Genomic DNA, 22,511 nt, shown 5'->3' with positions numbered 1-22,511 from the left:
ACAAGTGACAACAGAACAGAATCACAGACTGAAGAAGGCTTTGCCATGGGCAAGGTGGGCAAACCCCCCACAGCCTGTAAGGGAAAGCTCGGCTCCTTATTCCACTAGGAGGCCCTGTGGGATTTGGTCTCTTGTACAGTCCCTGTTGCCCCCTGCCTTGCCTCTGAGTCTGGCCCCACTGCAGCTCCTTTCTGACTTGTGCTCCTTGCTTCTGTCCAATCTCTTGTCCTGGCTGGCTTCTCCTCCTGTTCCTTACCTGTCTGCTCAGCCTGCAGGGCCACGCCCTGCAGTCTATGTTCTGTTAAAACTTCCGCACTTGGCCGGACACGGCGGCTCACGCCTGTACTCATCCCAGCACTTTGGGAGGCTGAGGAGGGCGGATCACGAGGTCAGGAGTTCAAGACCAGCCTGGCCAAGGTGGTGAAACCCCCATCTCTATTAAAAATACAAAAATTAGCCAGGTGCGGTGGCGGGTGCCTGTGATCCCAGCTACTTGGGAGGCTGAGGCAGAGAATTGCTTGAACCTGGGAGGCAGAGTTTGCAGTGAGCTGAGATCATGCCACTGCACTCCAGCCTGGGTGACAGAGTGAGACTCCGTCTCAAAAAAACAAAACAAAACAACCCCAAAACTTCCTCACATGTGTCTCATCCCCATCTGGGAAGGATCAATCACCTCCTTCTTTGTACTTCTCCTTACAGGAATACTGGGTTGAAGAGTGTCCCTCCCCTGCCCCCTAAAATTCATGTCTGTCTGAAACCTCAACATGGAACTTTAGTCTTTGCAGATGCAACTACTTAAGATAAAATCATACTGGATTGTGGGGGCCCTAAACTCAATGACTTGTGTCCTTGTAAGAGGGCTGTGGAAGATGGAGGCAGCAGCGACTGGAGTCATGTTGCCACGAGCCAGGTAATACCAGGAGCCACCAGAAGCTGGAAAAGCAAGGGAAGATTCTTCCCTGAAGCCTTCAGAGGCAGCATGGCCCTGCTGACCCCTTGAGTTTGAATTTCAGGCCTCCGGAATCGTGAGAGAATAAATTTGTTGTTTTTGAGTCACCCAGTTTGTGGTACTTTGTTAGAGCAGCCACAGGTAAGGAATCCTGGAGCTAAGAGGCTCTTCTCTGAGTCTTGCCATGGAGGGGCACCTAGTCTTAACTCATCTTTGTGTCCCGTAAATACCTCTGAGCAGGTCCTGGCCTTGCGTGGTGGCTCATGCCTGTAATCCCAGCACTTTGGGAGGCCGAGGTGGGTGGATCACCTGGGGTCAGGAGTTCGAGACCAGCCTGACCAACATGGTGAAACCCCGACTCTACTAAAAATACAAAAATTAGCCAGGCATGGTGGCAGGCGCCTGTAATCCCAGCTACTTGGGAGCCTGAGGCAGGAGAATCGCTTGAACCTGGGAGGCGGAGGTTACAGTGAGCAGAAATTGTGCCATTGTACTCTACCCTCCAGCCTGGGTGACAAGAGCAAAACTCTGTCTAACAAAAAAAAAAAAAAAAAAAAAAAAAAAAAATCACAGGGACACTACATCAATGTTTGATATATTGGACAAAGGGAAAGGTGGTATTTTTTTCCTTCCAGGAGGAGGAGGAACGAAGGCTTCAGCCCATTTGTGTCTCAAGATGCCTGGAGGCCCAGGGTTGGCTCAGAGGGGCTTGGGAGCACTGAGGCTTGTAGCTGCTAATAATAGGATTTACTCACCGTGGGCCTTTTGACTCCCACTGAGGACAGAGCTCTCACTGCCAATTTAGAGGGTAGGTGTTCCAGCTTTGTGAGTCATCTGCTGACCTGGAATAACACCCTTCTATTCCTAGCCAGGTGATTCTAGGGTGCCTCAATTTAGAACTCTGTGGGGCAGCTGGAGGATATTCAAATGGAGACTTAAAGTCATTGCTTGATTTGAAGGTTTTCTTTGTCATGAGATGAGATGTTGGTTCCCATGGATGACGGTAGAGTGTAGGCTGTGGTTTAGATGTGGTGTGGCCATACAGGTGAAGGGAAGTGTGTTATAATAAAAAGTAAATATTTGATCTTTGCCCCTGGTTCTTGGTTCAGAGTTTGTAAAGGCTTGGAATTTACTGTTTTATTCTGCTAATGAGACGACTCATGAGAAGGGCTTAGGTAGCTTTAGGATGGGGGCTCGGAGGCGGTGTGCATTGGTCTTTCAGTCCTCCTCCCCATCTTCTTGGGATGGGGGCTAGAGATTGAGTTCAATCATTAATGGCCAATGCTGTAATCAATCATGCCTGTGTAGTGGAACCTCCATAAAAACCCCAAATGATGCAGTCTGGGGGCTCCTGGGTTGGTGAACACGTGGAGGTGCTGGGAGGGTGTGTGCCTGGAGAGGTCAGGGAAGCTCTTACCCCTTTCCATCCCTTGCCCCAGGCAGCTCTTCCATCTGGCTGTTCCTGAGTCGTATCCTTCATAGTAAACTGGTAATGATCATAAGTAAAGTGCTTTCCTGAGTTCCATGAGTCATTCTAGCAAATTATCAAACCTGAATGGGGGTAGTGAAAACCTCCAAATTAGTAGTCGGCCAGGCGGGAGTGTGAGTAGCTAGGGCCCTCCATTTGAAGCTGGTGTCTGAAATAGGGGCGGTCTTGTGGGACTCAGCCCTTGATCTGTGGAGTCTGCACTAACTCTGGTAGTTAGTGTGAGAAAAGAATGGTTGGACACCCACTTGGTGTTGGAGTTGGTTTGGAAAAGACAATATTTGGCGTCAGAGAGGAAACCACACAGGCGGCTCTCAAGTTTCTCTGATGTCACAGCCTTTGATTGCATCTAGCTTGCAGACATGACAGTTACCCTTCTTGTGCCTGTTTATAGAAGGGGCATGCTGGGCCTGAACATGTGACCCAGAGGTTCAGGGGGTCTCATCCTACCCACCAGAGGAGGAGGAGCCCTGAGAGGTGTGTCTGAGCTCTCCTGGGAGGGGCTTAGTGATGCTCTGGATGACATCCACAGTGTTCCAGGAACCCAGCCAAGTGCTGCTCTACATTCACTATCTTACTGAGTCCTCATCAATCTTAAGACAGAGTTATTGTTATTATTATTATTGTTATTATCATTGGGAAAGCTGAGGCTCAGAAATGTTGAATAACTTAATGTCACACAGCTAGTCAATACAGAGCCGAGGATTTCTCAGGTCTTCCTGACTTCAGTTGATTAGGCATTTGTTTCCCAAGAAGGAAACAAATACTGCACTGTATTAAAAATGCTTGCAGATGGGGGTGCTGCTCTGGACAGTTCTGTACATTTCTGTTAGGTGTTGGCAGGGAGGAGCTCAATGCTTTAAGAAATGAGATATTTTTCAAAGTCCTCAGAAGCAGATTGGGCCAGGAGTGTGTCTAGCATGAAGGTTATTTATCCTATATACAAGTCTTACCTGATGGTAGCTTGTTGCAGCAAAGCCAACTGAAAACTTCATGGGAATAATAGCAATGCCTTTCTTCTTCCAATAATTCTTCTTATTGAACTCTTTGACCTGCATTCTTCTGCTGTGAAAGGAAGACTTGTCCAGACATTCATTCCAACATCTTATCAGGGTCTCAGGGTTGAATGCTTGTTTGTAGACGGTTTTATCAACTGTTTTGTACATATTTTTCTCTCTAATCTGAAACACGTGGGAAATTCAGTAAATAGTTATGGTAAGGCAGAAACTGATGGCCAAATAGAGACTTGAAAAACTTCTCCACTAAAGCACAAGCTGTAGAGAAGGGAAGACAGGGTCTGTTTTTTCTTTGAATGGCACATGCTTTTGCAAAAATAGTAGAGGTTATTTTTTACCTCTTCATCAATGCACCAGTTGGGGTCTCTCCCTACTAGAAGTGGAAGGTAGCATGTGGAGACTATTCCACGAAAGGCAGTGGGATGTAGAGGCCTAGGGAGGTAGATTTTTCTTTTCTTTTTATTCTACAAGGTTCAGAGGATGGAGCAGAGCTGGTAGGCAGTACACTAAAGCAAGGATTAATTGTCATAACTGAAGATTTGTCCTGCCAGGGAGGAATAGCATTGCAAATAATAGCAGATCCCCTCTAAGTCTTTTAATTGCCTTTGGAATGTATGGGTAAATCTTTTAAACAGTTTCTTTGGGCCTGGTGTGGTGGCTTACACCTGTAATCCTAGCACTTTGGGAGACCGAGGCAGGAGGATCACTTAAACTCAGGAGTTCAAGACCAGCCTGGGCAACGTAGTGAGACCTCATCTCTAAAAGAAAGAAAAAAAAAGAAAAATAGTTTATTTGAATAAGGTGTGTTTTATGTTATATGTCCTGGAAACTTGCAACACTTGACTGCTGAGATATGCCTAGAAGTTTTTTATTTTTAATCATCTCCATTTTATTCTAATCACAATAAAAGAATTATTATTATTGGCAACAACGTTGGAATAATACTATCCAGTTTATAAAACGAATATTGTAATGAATGTTAAATTATTTGATTCTTGCAGGAACTCTGTGAGGTGAGTCATTTATAGATAAGGAAACTGAACCACACAGACATTGACGCTCTTGCTCATGCTGTTCTACTTGCCTAGATCACCTTTCCAACATCTGTGCCAATTATTCTTCAAGGCCTATCTCAAGTGCCATCTTCTCCAGAAGGTTCTTCCTGGTTCCCCTCTCCCCATGCCAACGTGATGCCTTCCTTCTCTGGTACCCGTGGAACACTGTATGTGACTTCTCTTAGGATAACTACTGCCTTCCTTGTACAAAATATTGGGTATTCTCTTGTTTGTAGGAAGTACCCCGACAATCACAAACCCGGAATTCCTGTTGAATTTAGGGACAAAGCAGTTCTAGGGACAATACATACGAGAGTTCTTGCTGGAGTAGGGGGTCTATATTGGGGAAACGGGACAGAAATGGAAAAGGTAGGGTGGGCTCTGACTGGAATGTGTGGGGAGTGGAAGCAAGTTATTGACCATGATCTCAATTCCAGAAGCTGCCTCTCTCTAGTCCAGCATACTGTACATCCTGTGCACCTTCTGGTCTATTGTGAAAAATAGTATTTTCAGAGGGTGTTCTTCTGGAAGTATTTCTCAAAAGTTTTCAAGTGCACCAGTAATTCCACTTCTGTAAATTTATCCTAAAGATATACAATAAGGCAAACATATACCTGGGTACATATGTACCAAGATGTTTATTGCAACATCATTTTAATGGCCAAAAATGGTAACAGCCAGAATGTATATTAATAGTGGAGTGGCTAAATAAGTTATGGTACGTGCATATTACATAGTACTATTCAGTCATGAAAAAGAACGAAGCAGACCATTCTACTGACACAGAAAGATGGCCATGGCATATTGTCCTGTAGGAGAAGGAAGAGGCAGAGTAAGATGTATGCTATGGTCCCATTCTGGTAAATAACCATACATGTGCACATATATGTTATATATCAATGTTTAGGTATGTGTGTATGAATACAAATGGGTGGCCAAAGATAGAAAAAGGGGTAGAACAATAAACATGGAATTGTTAACAATGATTACCCTTGACCAAGAGGGATGGGGGTGGAAAAAGGGGCATTCCCTTTTTTTGATTACTTCGGTGTGGTTTGAATTTTAAATAGAGTAATTATTTTGGTACAAATTAAAAAAAAGAGATGTGTGCGTAAGTAAGGAAGGAGTAAGATAGGGTGAGGTGAGTTTTTTTAGGTAGCTTTTAATTCACTTTGAATTCTGAGCCAGGGCTAATTCATGTGGTTCTTCTAGTGTGTTTCCTTGGGTCAAAGAAGCTGGGTTTCCCACTGGTCTGGTTCATCAGCAACTTTGGTTATGGCCTTGGTTACAACCTTACCTTTTCTGGCAGAAGGCCACATTTGGCTGCCACAGCTGTGATGCAAGATTCTGTTACTAGGGCTCCTTGTGGGAAGCCAAATCCACGAAAGGCCGTATTGGATGGCAAATTTGTCATGCATGCACGGCCCTGGAACCTGAGGTTGCGAATTTTATATGCATTTTCCAGCTTTAGTATTAGAAATTCTGTTACCTAAAAAGGGATATTCACATTTATCATCACTTTTTTTTTTTCTTTTCTCTGACGGTCAAGTACAAACGGCTTGTGGAATTTAACTACATTAGGAAATAAACTTCATAAAGAGTCATCTAGAAACTTGGCATTCTACTCATGGTCAAGCACGTTGCTGCTTTCTGGTGTACGTACCAGCTCAGAGTCATCCAGCGTGCATCCTCCGTTAATGTAGCACTCAATGTCTAGAGCTTTGATCCGCCCGTTGTTCATGAATCCTACCTGTCACCAAATGATGGTTATTTACTGAGATGTTCAAAATTTGCATGCCAATTGTGAGACATAGCCCAGTTCCCCCATAGGGCAGGACAGAGGCCAGACTCAGCTCCCTGTTTGCTTTATGGTGTACCATGCCTTGCTTGACTGATGGAGACCTCTTCTGAGCTTAATTTTGCTGAGCTCTTTCCTTCCAACATGTGATTTTCTGGCTTCACAGTCAGCATGGAATTCCAAAGACTTTGCTTGTCTCCTGGACTATAATTGCCACCCTCTTTGTCCTTATTCTTGGAAGATTCCCCTTCATCTTTTTACTGACTTTCTTTCTAATTTAGTCTGTGGTTTCCTTCCTGGTGAAAAGGTCTCTGGAATTCCAGAATGTGTTGGAATGAATCGCAGTGTATCCTGTTATGGGAAAGCCTCTGAAGCTGAGGTCCTTGAATGGATGCATGGGGGCTGCTCTTATTTCACTAGGTGGTGAAGATGTTTGTACATGCTTACCCAACCTAACAAACCTGAGCTCGTGCTGTTGTTACTGTTTGGGAAGAGCTTAAGGCAGCTTGCATTCTTTCAATGTTGCCACTCCCCTCCACCCACCCAGACCATTTTGTCTATACAGTCCACATTAAAAAGAAAAGAAAAATCCCCACTCCCTACTGTAGTTCTACCAAACAAGGATTGACCCAGGTCCCTTTGCCTTTCTGAAAGCAGGGATAAATGCGACTGAAGGATCCACATGACTATATATATAACTATAGGGTTAACATTAGACTTTGACTGAAGTTTACCTTTGACTTTCATGAAGGAAGGACTGCTAAGCAAAATAGTACTATAAATAAGGTAGCAGAATCCTTAAACTATTTCATATAAACTTTTCAAAAATTTGGAAGAAACTATTTACACATAAACACATGTTATCCTAATTTACAAATAGTTCTGAATAATCAAGCAAAACTTTGTTAGCTGTGTCTGAAGGATATGTATATATATATATTTATTTCTATATTTTTATATATATATTTACATATATTTATATATTTATATATATTTATATGTATATTTATATATATTTATATATATATTTTTATATATTTATATATGTATATATATTTATATATATTTATATGTATATATGTATATATTTATATATGTATATATGTATATATTTATATATTTATATATGTATATATGTATATATGTATATATTTATATATATTTATATATTTATATATATTTATATATTTATATATTTATATTTACATATATTTATATATATTTATATATATTTATATATTTATATATTTATATATTTATATTTATATATTTATATATTTATATATATTTATATTTATATATTTATATATTTATATATATTTATATTTATATATTTATATATTTATATATATTTATATTTATATATTTATATATTTATATTTATATTTATATATATTTATATATATATTTATATTTATATATTTATATATATTTATATATATTTATATTTATATATTTATATATTTACATATATTTATATATATTTATATATATTTATATGTATTTATATATAAATACATATAAATATATTTATATATATTTATATAAATATATATATATATTCATATAAATATATATTTATATAAATATATATATTTATATAAATATATATATATATTCATATAAATATATATTTATATAAATATATATATTTATATAAATATATTTATAAATATATTTATATATAAATATATATAAATATTTATATATATTTATATATTTATATATATTTATATATATTTATATATATTTATATATATTTATATATATTTATATATTTATATATATTTATATATTTATATATTTTTATATTTATATATTTATATATTTTTATATATTTATATATTTATATATTTATATATTTTATATATTTATATATTTATATATTTATATATTTATATATATTTATATATTTATATATTTTTATATATTTATATATTTTTATATATTTATATATTTATATTTATTTATATATTTATATATTTATTTATATATTTATATATATTTATATATTTATATATTTATATATTTATATATTTATATATATTTATATATATTTATATGTATTTATATATATTTATATGTATTTATATATATTTATATATTTATATATTTATATATATTTATATGTATTTATATATATTTATATATTTATATATATTTATATATATTTTTATATATATTTATATATATTTATATATATTTATATATATTTATATATATATTTATATATATTTATATATATTTTTATATATTTATATATATATATGAAGTGAAATTGTTTATATATATTATATTGGAATTGAAATTGTTTCTTAAAAAATAAAATAAAACTTGGACTTTTTTTTTGAGACAGAGTCTTGCTCTCTCACCCAGGCTATAGTGCAGTGGTACAATCTTGGCTCACTGCAACCTCTGCCTCCTGGGTTCAAGCCATTCTCCTGCGTCAGCCTCCCAAGTAGCTGAGACTACAGGTGCATGCCACCACGCCCAGTTATTTTTTTGTATTTTTAATAGAGATGGGGTTTCACTATGTTGGCCAGGCTGGTCTCGAACTCCTGACCTTAGGGGATCCACCCACCTTAGCTTCCCAAAGTGCTGGGATTACAGGTGTGAGCCACCACACCCAGCCAAAATATAAAATAAAACTTGGATTTTTCAAAAAATCTATTTCCCTCTTTTATACTTTATATTACTATAATTACCAAAATATTAACAGTCTAGAATCTTCTTAACAAGTATTAGTACTAAAAGAATCTCATAACTTTGATAAGAGCACAGCCATCACCACAACAGCAACTGCTCCAATCTTAGCAGTGTGTCTCTACATTGCTCTCGGTCCTGGAAGACAATAATAGCTGTGACTATTAATATCTGTGCATTTGAAAGCAAATAAAAAGTTGAATCAGCCAACTATTTGACAGGATCTTCCTCTCTAATTATAAAAATTATTAATGCCAATGGAAAAAATAAAATTGTTCTGTGCTATAGAAAACTGTGGCTTTAGTAATACAGGGAAGATAATCTAAGACAATGACAAAATCAGATAGGAAATCTAACTATGTGTATGCTACAAGCAATTCCCATGTAAAGCATGTTTGATACGACTTAGATTACATTAGAATGATCCTAACAGCTCAATGACAAATTTGAAAAGTAGTATTGTAAGCTTGAGGCCAGCAAGTATTTTTAAGATGTTTATATTATAGTTACATAAAAATGCAGTAAATGCAGTCTGAAACAATTTTAAATTCACTACTTACTGTATTATTTTTTCCTACATGCAAACAGCTTTTGTGACAGTATCATAGCCACTTGGTAAAAACACTTCTAAAAAATGATTTTGCAGTTAAAATGGTCAATGGTCAAATTGTCTCCAAACATTTCTACTGAAAAATATTTGTATAGTCAAGAAGGTTTGGCATAGCAATGTTTGTACCTTCTATCAGTGTTTATTTGTTTGTTTTTGAGGAACCACTAATGTAAATCCTTATTCCTTCAAGGAGTGTTTTGATCATTATTTGAAATTGTATTTTTATCATTAAACTTCTTCACAATTATTTACTAGAATTATTAAAAGTTCCTCATAAAATGTTATGAATATTCAAATACACAGCATCCTCATTTAATATTTTAGGTGCTAAGTTTGTTTTTAGAATTTAGCCAAATCAAAATGATAGAAAATAACAAAGCCATTCAGATAAAATCAGATTATTTATTTATTTATTTATTTATTTATTTATGTCTGAGACAGGGTCTCACTCTGTCGCCCAGGCTGGAGTGCAGTGGTGCAGTCTTGGCTCACTGTAGCCTCCACCTCCTGGGCTCAAGGGATCCACCCACCTCAGCCTCCCAAGCAGCTGGGAGTACAGGCATGTGGCACCATACCCAGCTAATTTTTGTATTTTTTTAGAGATAGGGTCTCCCCATGTTGCCCAGGCTGGTTTTGGAACTCCTGGGCTCAAGCGATTTGCCTACCTTGGCCTCCCAAAGTAGTAGGATTACAGGTGTGAGCCACAGTGCCTGGCCAAAATGAGATATTTTAATAATTCATCTTTAATACTCACTTTATATTTTCCAAATAATGGGTGCCTTCCTCCAGTTATTAACATATCATCTTCACGATCAAGGACGAGACGAATGGGATGACCAGTTCTAAAGAAAATAAATCTTAGGTTCTCCACCCATCCCATCCATCCATCCATCCATCTTCTCATTCACCTATCTACTCATATTTATCCATCCCCTCATTTAACTATCTGCCCACCCATCAATGTATCTGCCTATTATCCATCCATCCACCATCCATTCTCCCACTCTTTATTCAACCATCCATCCATTCATTTATCCCATATAAATGTATTAATATCATACAATATGCTAGACTCTAATGTGAATTATTAATGTATGACTAAATCTTCATTGTCTCTGTGGTCTGTAACTCAATGGTTGGAGATCTTGTTAAAAGTATTAATGTCACATGCGGTTAAGTTGAATTCTGTAGCTTCAAGTTTGACCTTCACCCAGATCCAGATATTTGCATTATCTCCACCACTATTTACAAAAGAGAAAGAATGTGAACAGATAAATGCAAACTTAACAACACTACTGGGAAAACAAGGCCAAACACTCATCCTAGGATGTCTGGGTTAGCGTCTCCATTCTCATCCATGAAGGCTATGCTGGCCAAGTTGGGCTCTCACGCAGGGAGGATCCTCAGCTTTACTCCATCTCCAGAGCAGAGGCTTCTAGACTTTGGAGTGCTGAAGAATCCTCTGGCGCGCTGGTGAAAATGCATATTCCTGGGCCTTTGTACTAGGATTTGGATTCAGTGGGTCCGGGAGGGGCCTTAGAATGCATTTTTCTCAGTGATGTTGATTCAGGTGTCTTCAGGCAAATGTTGAAAATCACTATTCTAGTGCAGGGTTTCCTGGTGTTCCCTAATTGTGAGGACAATCTGGAACATCAGGGAAATGCAGTTTCCAGGCCCATCCCCTGCTAACTCTGATTCAGTGGTGCTGGGATGGGGAGGCAGAACTTTCTTTTTTGAGACAAGGTCTTGCTCTGCCACTCAGGCTGGAGTGCAGTGGTATGAACACGGCTCACTGCAGCCTGATCTCCTGGGCTCAAGCAATCCTCCTGCCTTAGTCTCCTGAGTAGCTGGGACCACAGGCACGTGCTACTGTGCTCAGCTATTTTTATTTTATTTTATTTTAAATCTTTGTAGAGATGAGGGTTTCACCACGTTTCCCAGGCTCGTCTTGAACTCCCGGGCTCAGGTGATTTTCCTGCCTCAGCCTCCCAAAGTGCTGAGATTATAGGCATGAGACACCATGCCCAGCTGAGGCAGGAATTTCTATGACATCAGGCAACTCTTACTTACTATTAGGTTTGGGAACATTACTCTGGGGATCATTTAATGCATGGCCCTTGTGTACCAAGGTAGAGTTGTATCTTAAGGCACTGGTTGCCACACTTGGCTGCACAGTGGAACCACTGAGGAAGTTTTAAAATATATGGATGCCTGGGTCAGTATGGGGCAGCCTAGGCACTGGTATTTAAATGCTGCCCAGATGATTCTAACGTGCAGTCGTGTTTGAGAAGTCTTAAAGCCACAACGCCTGGGGGGAATTCAATGAACTGATTATCTTGTGCTGAATCCCCAGTGGGTGTGAGTGGAGTGGAGTTAATTATGGAAAGAATTGGAGATGGGATTCAGATCCTGCTTTTTCCCACTTCTCATTGAGGACTGAGACATATGTCTGTTTCAGGACCTAGCTCTGAACTACAAGAGTTGTCAAATGAAGAAGGGCCTGTGAACTTTGCATGCCCTTTGGGGCTCTGACAGAATACTTAGCCACAGAAAATGAACCATTAACAGAAAAAGCAGCACCAACTAAACACAAATCTGAGGCATGAACAGCAAAGGAGCGAGCCTTCTGCTGAGGTCAGCCTGGGAGCTGTCTTTGAGGATGTCATTTGTCCATTGAGCAGACTCTGAGGACGCAGCCCTTCCCAGGTGCAGGGAGGCAGAGGATGAAGAGCCTTTCTTTCCTTATCTCACCCTGTTCTTGGTCTGAGAGCAGGAAAGAAGAGGCAGGGAGCAGCCTCCCCTAGCACTCCACTTGGGCAGGGTGACTTGCCCCACCCCTCAACGGCTCACTTTCCCTGAAGCGCAGGAGGTATTCAGCTAATAGTACCACTGCTCCTTTCAATAGCATGTTAGCTATTCAAAGTCCTGTGTACACTTGACTTTTGCAATAACTCTAAAAGCGTGGGAGGGTAGGTATGATTATTTACATTTTTTAAAGAAACAGACAGGAGGCTGAATTGCCCAAGGACACACACATGGTTATGACGGCAGCCCAGATGACTGTCAGCTACTGATTTGCCCTCAGCTCTGTGCATTTGATGTCATTCTGTATCCCCAAGCATCCCCAACCATACTTACTTGACAGCACCCACAGCTGCAATCGCCCCGAATACAGCTGGCTTTCCTACCTTCCCTCCAAAACCTCCACCCACTCGTTTTACATGACAGGTGATCCTGTTGATGGGGATGTTTAAAGTAGAGGACACTGTTTTCTATAAAAGTGAGATAACAAGAAGGTTTATAAGAGTGAAATGGTAAAGAAGCTTTTTGTTTCTTGAAACAACATCGCAGCAGAATTCATTCACGTCTACCATTGGTAAAAAAAATGGAGATAGTCTGAATCTGTCTGGTGGGGCTCTGTTTAGCTCGTAAACACCGTTGGTCTGCACAGAGCAGCCCTTCTAGCAGAAAAATGGTATTTTCCAGAAGGAAAACTGTCAGAGCCCTGGATTCCTGTGAGAAGCTGGGTTCCTAGTCTAAAGTCCCAAGGAGGTGAAAGCCGGCGAACTCCTGACAACCTACCAAGGAGATGATGTGTTTGCAGCTAAACCTAGAGCACTTTGTGACTGGGGAAATGAAAATGTACTATAAAGTGATGTGTTGACTCCAAAGGTTATCTGTGATGATTATTTTAGAGAAAAATCAAGTACAGAAATAATTTAGTGATGTCATCTCATCACAGAGCTTATCTAAGCATGATGCAAATGAACGTACTCTTGAAACCTAAAGTTACTGTGACTATTTTTTATTTACTTGAAAACAACAACAACAAAAAAAAGGTTCTGAGGTCTTGGCTGCATTATTGATGTCTGATGTCTAATGCTTGGATTCCAGGTTTCTGCAGGTAAAATGGCCAGCAATTGTGAGGCTGTGGGATCGACTGCCATCATGGAATTAGGACGGTGGGGACATGGGCGTTATCCTGGACCTCACCTGCACGTGGGCTGGGTCCTGTGTGGACACATAAATGTCCAGTTCTTTGTCCTCTGTCTTTGGAATAACAAGCACTCTTTGTGTTTCCATGTAAAAATGTTCCTGTCCTCCAACATGGACCTCTCCTGTTAAGCATAAGCACAGAACAACTCCTAAGGTGTGTGCTGGTGGGAAGCCACCGTCTTGGAGAATTCAAAAGCCAGTAAGATGTGGACTGGCTGGCCTGGATTTTTTTTTTTTTTTTCTTTTTTAGATGGAGTCTCTCTCTGTCACCCATGCTGGAGCGTAGTGGCGTGATCTTGGCTCACTGCAACCTTCGCCCCCCAGGCTCAAGCGATTCTCCTGCCTCAGCCTCCCAAGTAGCTGGGATTACAGCACCTGCCACCATGCCTGGCTAATTTTTGTATTTTTAGTAGAGACGGGGTTTCACCATGCTGGCCAAGTTGGTCTCGAACTCCTGACCTCAGGTGATTCACCTGCCTCCGCCTCCCAAAGTGCTGGGATTACAGGTGTGAGCCACTGTGCCCTGCCTGGCTGGCCTGGATTTATCCTGACGAAGGAACCAGGCATTTGTCCTGTGGCAATCTGTTTCAGAGACAATAGTTCTGGATCACAAATTAAAAGTGCCAAGTTTTGTTCCTTACTCTGCCCAAACCAAAATCTTAGAGATTTTCTTTTATTTATTCTATTGTTCCCTACCTCCCAACCCCAAAACCGCACACACACACACACACACACACACACACACACACAATTTGAAAGGAAGAGGTGTAAGAGAAATTTGGCAAAGCACCAAGACTTTAGAGGCTGGACTTTCTGAGGGGAAATCATACGCTTTTGATGGTTGCTTCAGAATAGAATCAGGCAGAGTCTATTAAGTATCCCTGGGAGCTTACCTTCAATAATTTGGTCAACTTTTTCAAAGGCCTCCTCAACGTTTCCTTGTTCAAGTTTTTTTTCACGGCACAGGAATGAATTGTGTTTTATGGCATCCTAAATGGCAGAAAAAATAAAATAAAGCATAAAAGCCAGTCTTTCTGACTTTTCCTTCCACCGTTAGTTTTTTCTTAAAAGCCAGTATGCTCTGGAAAATCACTGTCTCCCGGGACAGATGAAAGGTGTCAAACAAGCAAGGGAGAATTAGAGCGGTAGGCTGGCTGCAGAGATGAGAAGTCCGAGGAAAGGTCTTCTAGATTTGCAGAGAAAACCAGCAAGAAGGATTAGCGAAACCTTCAGAAGGAAGCTACGTTCATAACCAAGGGCTGGGGACACTATGATGATCCCGGACAATGAATACTAATTTCTTATTTAAATATGACTCTCCAGGGAACATGAGATAAGTCAAATGCATGATGAGTGAGGTTTGGAAATCTGCCTTTTTTTTTTTCTTTTACCTTTTCGTTGAAGAAAAATGCTTGTGTTAGACTACTTAGGTAGCTCAGGTACAAGAACCTCTCACTCAGGAATCTGAAAAATACTGAGGCTGTCTTGAGAGGGAAGATACAAGTTATTAAACATCTCTGGGGCAGGAAAGCCCAGTACACATTGTATTAGGTTGGTGCAAAAGCAATTGCAGTTTTTGCTATGAAAGTTTGCAGTTGCTTTTGCACCAACCTAATAGGAAGTTTGTTCCTTTCTTTATTTGGCATCATCTCATAAGGGCTTTTCTAGCTCTTTGTTCTATGTTTTTTTTTTTTTTTCCCCTGACAATAACATGAACTGACTTACAAATAAAGACTGGTTCTGTGGACTCACCTACTGACAGCAGATCCTTGTTTAGCCTTTAGAACCAAGGTATTTTTTCATACTTCTGAATGACACCTGTCTCCTGCCTTCCTAGGCTCTGAAGGCCTCAGATGCCATAGCCTTTCTTGCTGATGATGCTCCTGGGAGCAGCCAATATTGATGGAGAGCTTGCTTTGTGCTAAGCACTGTGCAATAACAGCGTATGTACATGTATCCTTACTTTCATTCTGTTATGATCTCTGTTTCCTAGATGAGGAAACTGGGCTTAGAGAGGTTAAAAGAACTTTCTCAAAGTCACACTGTAAATAAGTCATAAAGGAAGTGTTCAAGCCCAGGCTAAGTTTTTAAAAACATCTTATCTAATGATGAACACTTGATTTTTTCAAAGCAGCAGACAATGAACAATATAGCTGAACTTTTTCATTTTCTGTTATACTAAGATCTCAGAAGCCATCCTGGTACATGTGAAAGTATATTTATTGCCATACTGTAAATGTATCATAAGACAGTATGATCTCTTTTTTTTTTTTTTGAGATGGAATCTTGCTCTTTCACCCAGGCTGGAGTGCAGTGGCGTGATCTTGGCTCACAGCAACTCCGCCTCCTGGGCTCAAGCAATTCTCCTGCCTCGGCCTCCCAAGAGGCTGGGATTACAGGCATGCATCACCACACCTGGCTAATTTTTGTATTTTTAGTAGAGATGGGGTTTCACCATGTTGGTCAGGCTGATCTTGAACTCCTGACCTCAAGTGATCTGCCTGCCTCGGCCTCCCAAGGTGCTGGGATTATAGGCATGAGCCACCAAGCCCAACCAAGACAGTATAATCTTGTTACAACATAGGCTATATTGGGTGAGTGCTAACCATATGCCAGGTACTGTTCTAAGTGCTTTACACCTGTTAACTCATTTAATTTTATGACAAACTAATGAGATACATATCATTACTACCTGCATATTACAGATGAGGAAACTATGGCACAGAGAGTTTAAATAACTTGCCTAAGGTCACACAGCTCGTAAGTGGTACAGCCACTATTCAAACCTGGCAGTTTGGTTCTAGGACCTGTGTTTGTAACCATGACCCTATGTTGCCTTTGATCTATAAAGTCATATAAATAAATGAATAGATGGATGAAGCACCATTGGTATTATATATATGACAATTTTATGACTTGTGGAGGATTTTTTTTGCTGACTCTGGACAGTCCTGTTCTAAGGGAACTCTAAATCCCTACCCATTCTGAATTCTAGAATAGTTCATGGGTGTGTCCTCTGGGTGCCATTTCTCCCTTGAGGAAAGTGGGGTTAGAAGGGAAATTTCAAAAACCCTTATTAGGATCCTAGTTCAACCCAAGGAAGAGGAATGAGCCAAGAAAAATGGCCTGGATTTCTTGCAAACTTGGCAAATGGGAATTTGGAACAAAGTTGATTTGGTTTAGGAAGATCCAGAAACATTATTTTTTAAAACACTTTAAATATTGAGCAATTTGTACCATTTAGTTACATTTTAAAATGTCCCAATGGTTCACGAAAGCCTCTGGACACATTTGATGTTCTGTCACAAGCACACAAACAAGTAAGCTTTTCTCGAGTCATTGACTCTGAACCTGTCCCTCACTAAATCAGAACCTAAAAACCCCAGTCCACACCTGAATGGTCTGTCCTCACTCCGTCATCTTCCCAAATACCATTTGAATAGCATTACCTAGACTCAGAAATGAGAGTGAAGTTTCTGTGGAATTCCACCATGAAAGTTCCACTGCATTTGGGCTCCACCTTGAAAACATTACTGTTCCCAGTATGCATCCTCACCTTCCTCCTCAAGTCATAGAGTCTCCGATCTGTAGTGGTTATCTGGCCACCTGGAATAAAATCCACATTTCCCAGCTCCCCTTGCAGTTAGGTGTGGCACGTGACCAGGTTCCAAACAAAGAGATGGAGGAAGGCATGTGCAATGTACATGCCTCCCTTTAAGGACTGGGAAGTGTCCTTAAAGGAAGGGGGCACATCCTTCTTCATCACCTTATTTTCTCGGCTGTCTGGAATGTGGATGTAACGGCTAGAGCTTCCACGGCCATTGTGGACCAAAAGTGCCCTCCAGGAAGCAATGCATGATGGAGTGACTAGATATAAGAATGCTGGATCCTAAACACACAGAATGCTGTAGAAGCCCTGGACTGCCCACTTCTAGACTTTTTGAATGTGAGAAACTTCTGTCTTTTCCACTCCTTGGAACCAAAGATAATTTCAGCTCATACAAGTAATGTTTTCCAAAGAAAGTTGATTTTTCCAGAGCAAACCAGCGACAAGAAAAAAAAATTAGATCCTTCATTAAGATTTTTACACAGGTACTTTTAATTCTACAACCTTAGGGAGAGACTGGCCAGCCCTGTTTACCTTGATGGTGAAGATTATAGGTTCCAGATCTTCATAGGTGATCTTTATCTTTTCAGTTGCTCGTTTTGCCTGTACATCTGTTTCTGCAACCACAGCACAGATGATCTGGCCCACACAGATTACCTGTGGAAGGTACACACATGAAGCAGATACAAAATTCTGGGTGGGAATAGGCTTAGTTCAACCTTAGCAGTGGCTGGTGTCTTAGATGTCGCTGTTTAGCAATAGTAACCACATTGGAGTCACATTTGACTACATCTGCTTCGCCAAAAATAAAAAAAATATATATTTTTTGAGACAGAGTCTCATTCTGTTGCCCAGACTGGAGTGCAGTGGTGCCATCTTGGCTCACTGCAGCCTCTGTCTCCCAGGTTCAAATGATTCTCTTGCCTCATCCTCCTGACTAGCTGGGATTACAGGTGCGTGCCACCACACCCAGCTAATTTTTGTATTTTAGTAGAGATGGGATTTCATCATGTTGGCCAGGCTGGTCTCGAACTCCTGGACTCAACTGATCCATCCACCTCAGCCTCCCAAAGTGCTGGGATTACAGGCGTGAGCCACCATGCTTGGCTAAAAAATATGTTTAATGAAAAAATAATTTAAACAATACAGACAGTTCCATTGGCCATGTAACTCAGTGAACATAAGGCTCAGAGTGGATGTGAGGTTGGCCGTAACCCGAATCTACCATGTCTTCTGTCCAGCTTGGTTGACACGTGTTGCCTTCATGATATTTTAGAGTTTAAAGATAAACAAAGTTTTTGTATAATGTGGCTCCTGTTGTGGACTGACTTGTGTTCCTAAAAATTCATATAGACTCAAGAGCACACAGTGGCAGAACTAGGACTTGTTGCTTTTCTGTAATACATTTCCTTTTACTATGTTATTTCCTGAGTCCGGACTAGTAGGGCTGAATAAAAGCAGGGTAGAGAGGTGCCAGAAGGCTCGGCGCTTTCACCTCTCAAAGGCAGGAAGAGCTGGGAGCTGGACAGCTGGCAGGAGAGGTACCTTGGTGACTGTCTACACAGAATCATCTAGGAGAGCATGTCCCGGACGTACCTTATCTATAGCCAGCAATTTGTCACCTTCAGCGCCATTGGTGCCCGGAACGTCTTCAGCTGTTATCACATCAACCACTTCGGGTAGTTCAAGGGCCTTGGACACATCAATTGATCTAAACAAACAGATATTTAAGAAGTAGAAATCACGCTGGGCAGCGTGGTGGACGCCTGTAATCCCAGCACTTTGGGTGGTCGAGAAGGGAGAGATTGCTTGATGCCAGGAATTTGAGACCAGCCTGGGCAACATAGCAAGACTCTGTCTCAATAAAAAAAATTTTTTAAATTAGCCAGGTATGGCGGTGGCGCATGTCTGTAGTCCCAGCTACTCAGGAGGCTGAGGTGGGAGGATGGCTTGAGCCCAGGAGTTCAAGGCTGCAGTGAGCTATGATGGTGCCTCTGCCCCCAGCCTGGATGACAGAGCCAGACTCTGTCTCTGAATTAAAAAAAGAGGAAGTAGAAATCAGCAAGCTTTGAGGGCCCTAAATTTGAGGGAGGGATAGAACATGATTGAAAATCGGAATATATGACAACAAATCCAGCTTAGGTCCTGACCAGTCAGAACAGACCTGCCAAGGAGTAGGGTCCAAGAGACTCCCACTGGGCCAGGAGACAGCACTTTAGCTGTTGGGGGTTGGCAGGTGGAGAAGGGATAGTGTGGCCTTGGCAAGGGGCGTTCTTGAAGGTTGGGACAGGGGCCATTCATTCTTGGGCATGAAGTTGGGTATTTCACCACCACCTCAATACCAGCTCTCTATCAGGGTTATGCCTTTGAGTCATGTCTGAGGCTGTAGCAGGGAGCTGAGGTTTTGTGAGGTTAGGAGGGAAAGAAAGGGCTTGTAACTGTGATTTTTTTTTTTTTTTTTTTTTGAGACAGAGTCTCACTTTGCCGCCCAGGCTGGAGTGCAGTCATTTGACCTTGGCTCACTGCAACCTCCGCCTCCCAAGCTCAAGTGATTCTCCTGCCTCAGCCTCCTGAGTAGCTGGGATTGCAGGTGTGTGCCACCACGCCCAGCTAATTTTTGTGTTTTTAGTAGAGACAGGGTTTCACCATGTTGGCCAGGCTGGTCTTGAACTCCTGACCTCAGGTGATCTGCCCGCCTTGGCCTCCCAAAGTGTTGGGATTACAGATGTGAGCCACTGAGCCTGGCCAGTGATTTTTATTCTCTCTCCATGATGTTCATTTCTAGATGCTCTCCCTTCCTCCTGGAGCTGGCAACCTTTTCTTTATTCTTTCCATTTTAGGTTCTTTAAGTTCAGGACATGGCAGGAGCATGGGCGCATTCCTCTGAGGGGTCACCAGGTGTGCTTTTAAAAGGTTCTTGAAAACTCTTCGTTCACTTACATGATTTTTGCATGAGCCCTGCTACTGGTCACCAAAGCCATGAAGAATTCTTTATCCACCACGGGAATGTCATCACAAAACATGGCTTCCCCAGTGGCATGTTTAAGAACTGACAAGTGCATGATAGGGCGTCCAACTGGGTCTTGGAGAGGCTGATGAGGATCCACACTCTACAGAGGAAGACAAGAGTTGCCTCAGAAGCTTTTAATTTTCGTAAGTGGCCTGGCCTATCACCAACACTCCTGAGCTAGGATTGAGAAATTGGACAGTCACCCTCGGGTGACAAACACTGGAGTGGGCCAGATGATGAGTGTGACACATTAATGATGCCACTAGAACAGTGAATTGTCATTTCAGTTATATGGCAATAAATGGCGAAGTAGGCGAAGGGGCACCCCAGCTTCTCCTTCTGGCATCTTCTTTTCCCTGGTGGTGCTCTCAGGGGTCTCACTGTCCTGCCTCCTCACCTTTCCAATGATCAATCTGTTCACGGGTACTGTCCTCATGATGATGGGGCATAAAGTGATACAGTTCCCAAGGTGGGATGCCAAAATCCAAGCCAGAAGCCCAAGTATGGACTTGATTGGGGCCTCTGGCACAGGGTTTGGGGGATGGCAACAGAGTCCCCCCAGATCCAGAATAAGGTGTCCTGGCTGCCCTTGGGAGTGGCACAAAAACATCACTGGGCTGTAAGGAGGTGGAGATAGTGTTTATGCTGGAGCTCCTCTCAGGGAAGCTCTGTGTGTGTGTGTGCGTGCATGTATGTGGAAGTGGGGTGGGAGAGGGTTTGTGCTACAGCAAGAATCCATAATTTCTAAACTGTCCTGCTTAAAGGGTGAGTTCAGTTACTTGCAGGGCATTTGTTTGCTGACTGGAGATTAAACATTTGCAATCAGAGCTGGGGGCTGAACCTTCCAGCTCGGTTGCTCTTCTGAGTAAATATCAAACAAATGCCCAAGAATATCACTTTGAAGAGACTATAATGATTAGACTGTAGATTAGCTAGACGGTTCACCCTTGAGCTCATCTAGCAGCAGCTTGGGCCTGACCTCAGATTCCAGCGTCTCCCTGACGAGGACTAAGCAAAGAGCCACGACTAGAACGTCAGACCTGAAACCACAGCTCTGAAAAGCTTGCTCGCTCAGCACAGCTCCAGTTTGCAGGTTTCAGTTAAATCAAACTCACTGACCTGGTATGTTTGGACTCCCTGGGGTATTGTGACTGGGAAATCTTCAAGAGCACTTAGGAATCAGTCTGAAATTTCAGAATGATGACGGCTGTCCTGAAAGATGATTCAAAACAATAAAGATAAGCTGGTTAGCTACGGTTAAACTGGGCTTTGGTTTACATGAAACTGACTTGGCTAATGTATCCAGCATAGCGTGGATAACCACGGTCCATACTACCTGCCCCGGCTTCATGTTTTATGAATGTTTCTTGTTCCCCTCCTCCCTCCACATAATGAGGACCTGGACTGACTGCTTGCAATCTGATCCTCAAGCCACACTGAGGAGGCAGAAGCCTGCCAGAGAGTGGGGACAGAGGCAGGAGGAGAAGCAAGGAAAATGGGCTAGATAAGCCATCCCAGAATAAGCAGGTATCCATTGCACACAAAAGGACTCAAAGCCAGATTGCTTTTCTCAGGAACTCAACTCTCCTGGGAGAGCAGTAGAGGTGGGGAGGCTGCTCTGGGTGTCACTGAAACTTGTCAAGTGTCTTGATTCAGAGATTAATTGGCAGCAAGGATTATCCTGGTGAGTGTGGTTGATGAGGGTCTTCATCTGAGTCTGTGAAAATCAGATACCTTAGAACAGCAGGCTCTTGGGGTGAGCTGTGGTTGGGGAAAAGGGAATACAAGGTAGGGTGAGTTGTAATCATGGTCAGGGGAGGGGTGGAGAGAGAGAGAGAAGGAGAGAGAGAAAGAAAAAGAGAGAGATAATATGTTTTGCTTTGCTTAGCTTATTCCAAAAGTTTACAATCAGAAAAATCTAGAAAGCTATTTAAACATTAGCATACACATCAGTTTTTGGTTTTTTTTTTTAAGTTTTTAAATTTTTAAATTTTTTTATACAGGCTCTTGCTCTGTCACACAAGTTAGAGTGCAGTGGTACAAACATGGCTCACTGTGGCCTCGACCTCCCAGGCTCAAGAGATCCTTCCACCTCAGCCTCCAAGTAGCTGAGTCTACAGACGTGTGCCACCATGGCCAGCTAATTTTTCTATTTCTAATAAAGATGGGGTTTCCCCATGTTCCCCAGACTGGTCTCCAACTACTGGGCCCAAGCCTGCCTTGGCCTCCCAAAGTGCTGGGATTACAGGTGTGAGCCATCATGCCTGGGCAGTTTTGGTTG

At 41.3% G+C, this 22,511-nt stretch overlaps 1 protein-coding gene across 1 annotated transcript in view; it reads right to left on the bottom strand.

Moving 5' to 3' along the window:
* The window catches only part of LOC129031073 (aldehyde oxidase 2-like), a 76,930-nt gene that overhangs the window by 22,369 nt on the left and 32,050 nt on the right, over positions 1-22,511 (bottom strand). The window contains 11 exon segments of the mRNA XM_054476822.1: positions 3,389-3,616; positions 5,804-5,995; positions 6,170-6,256; positions 10,372-10,459; positions 12,756-12,889; positions 13,611-13,735; positions 14,507-14,603; positions 17,755-17,877; positions 18,817-18,931; positions 20,161-20,330; positions 21,350-21,442. Coding sequence (XP_054332797.1) covers positions 3,389-3,616; positions 5,804-5,995; positions 6,170-6,256; positions 10,372-10,459; positions 12,756-12,889; positions 13,611-13,735; positions 14,507-14,603; positions 17,755-17,877; positions 18,817-18,931; positions 20,161-20,330; positions 21,350-21,442 — 1,452 coding nt within the window.

This window comes from Pongo pygmaeus, chromosome 11 (assembly GCF_028885625.2).
Source record: "Pongo pygmaeus isolate AG05252 chromosome 11, NHGRI_mPonPyg2-v2.0_pri, whole genome shotgun sequence".
In the NCBI taxonomy this organism is placed as follows: Eukaryota; Metazoa; Chordata; class Mammalia; order Primates; family Hominidae; genus Pongo; species Pongo pygmaeus.
The sequence above is the reverse complement of the archived record's forward strand: the minus strand, read 5'-3'. Positions and strand labels throughout refer to the sequence as shown.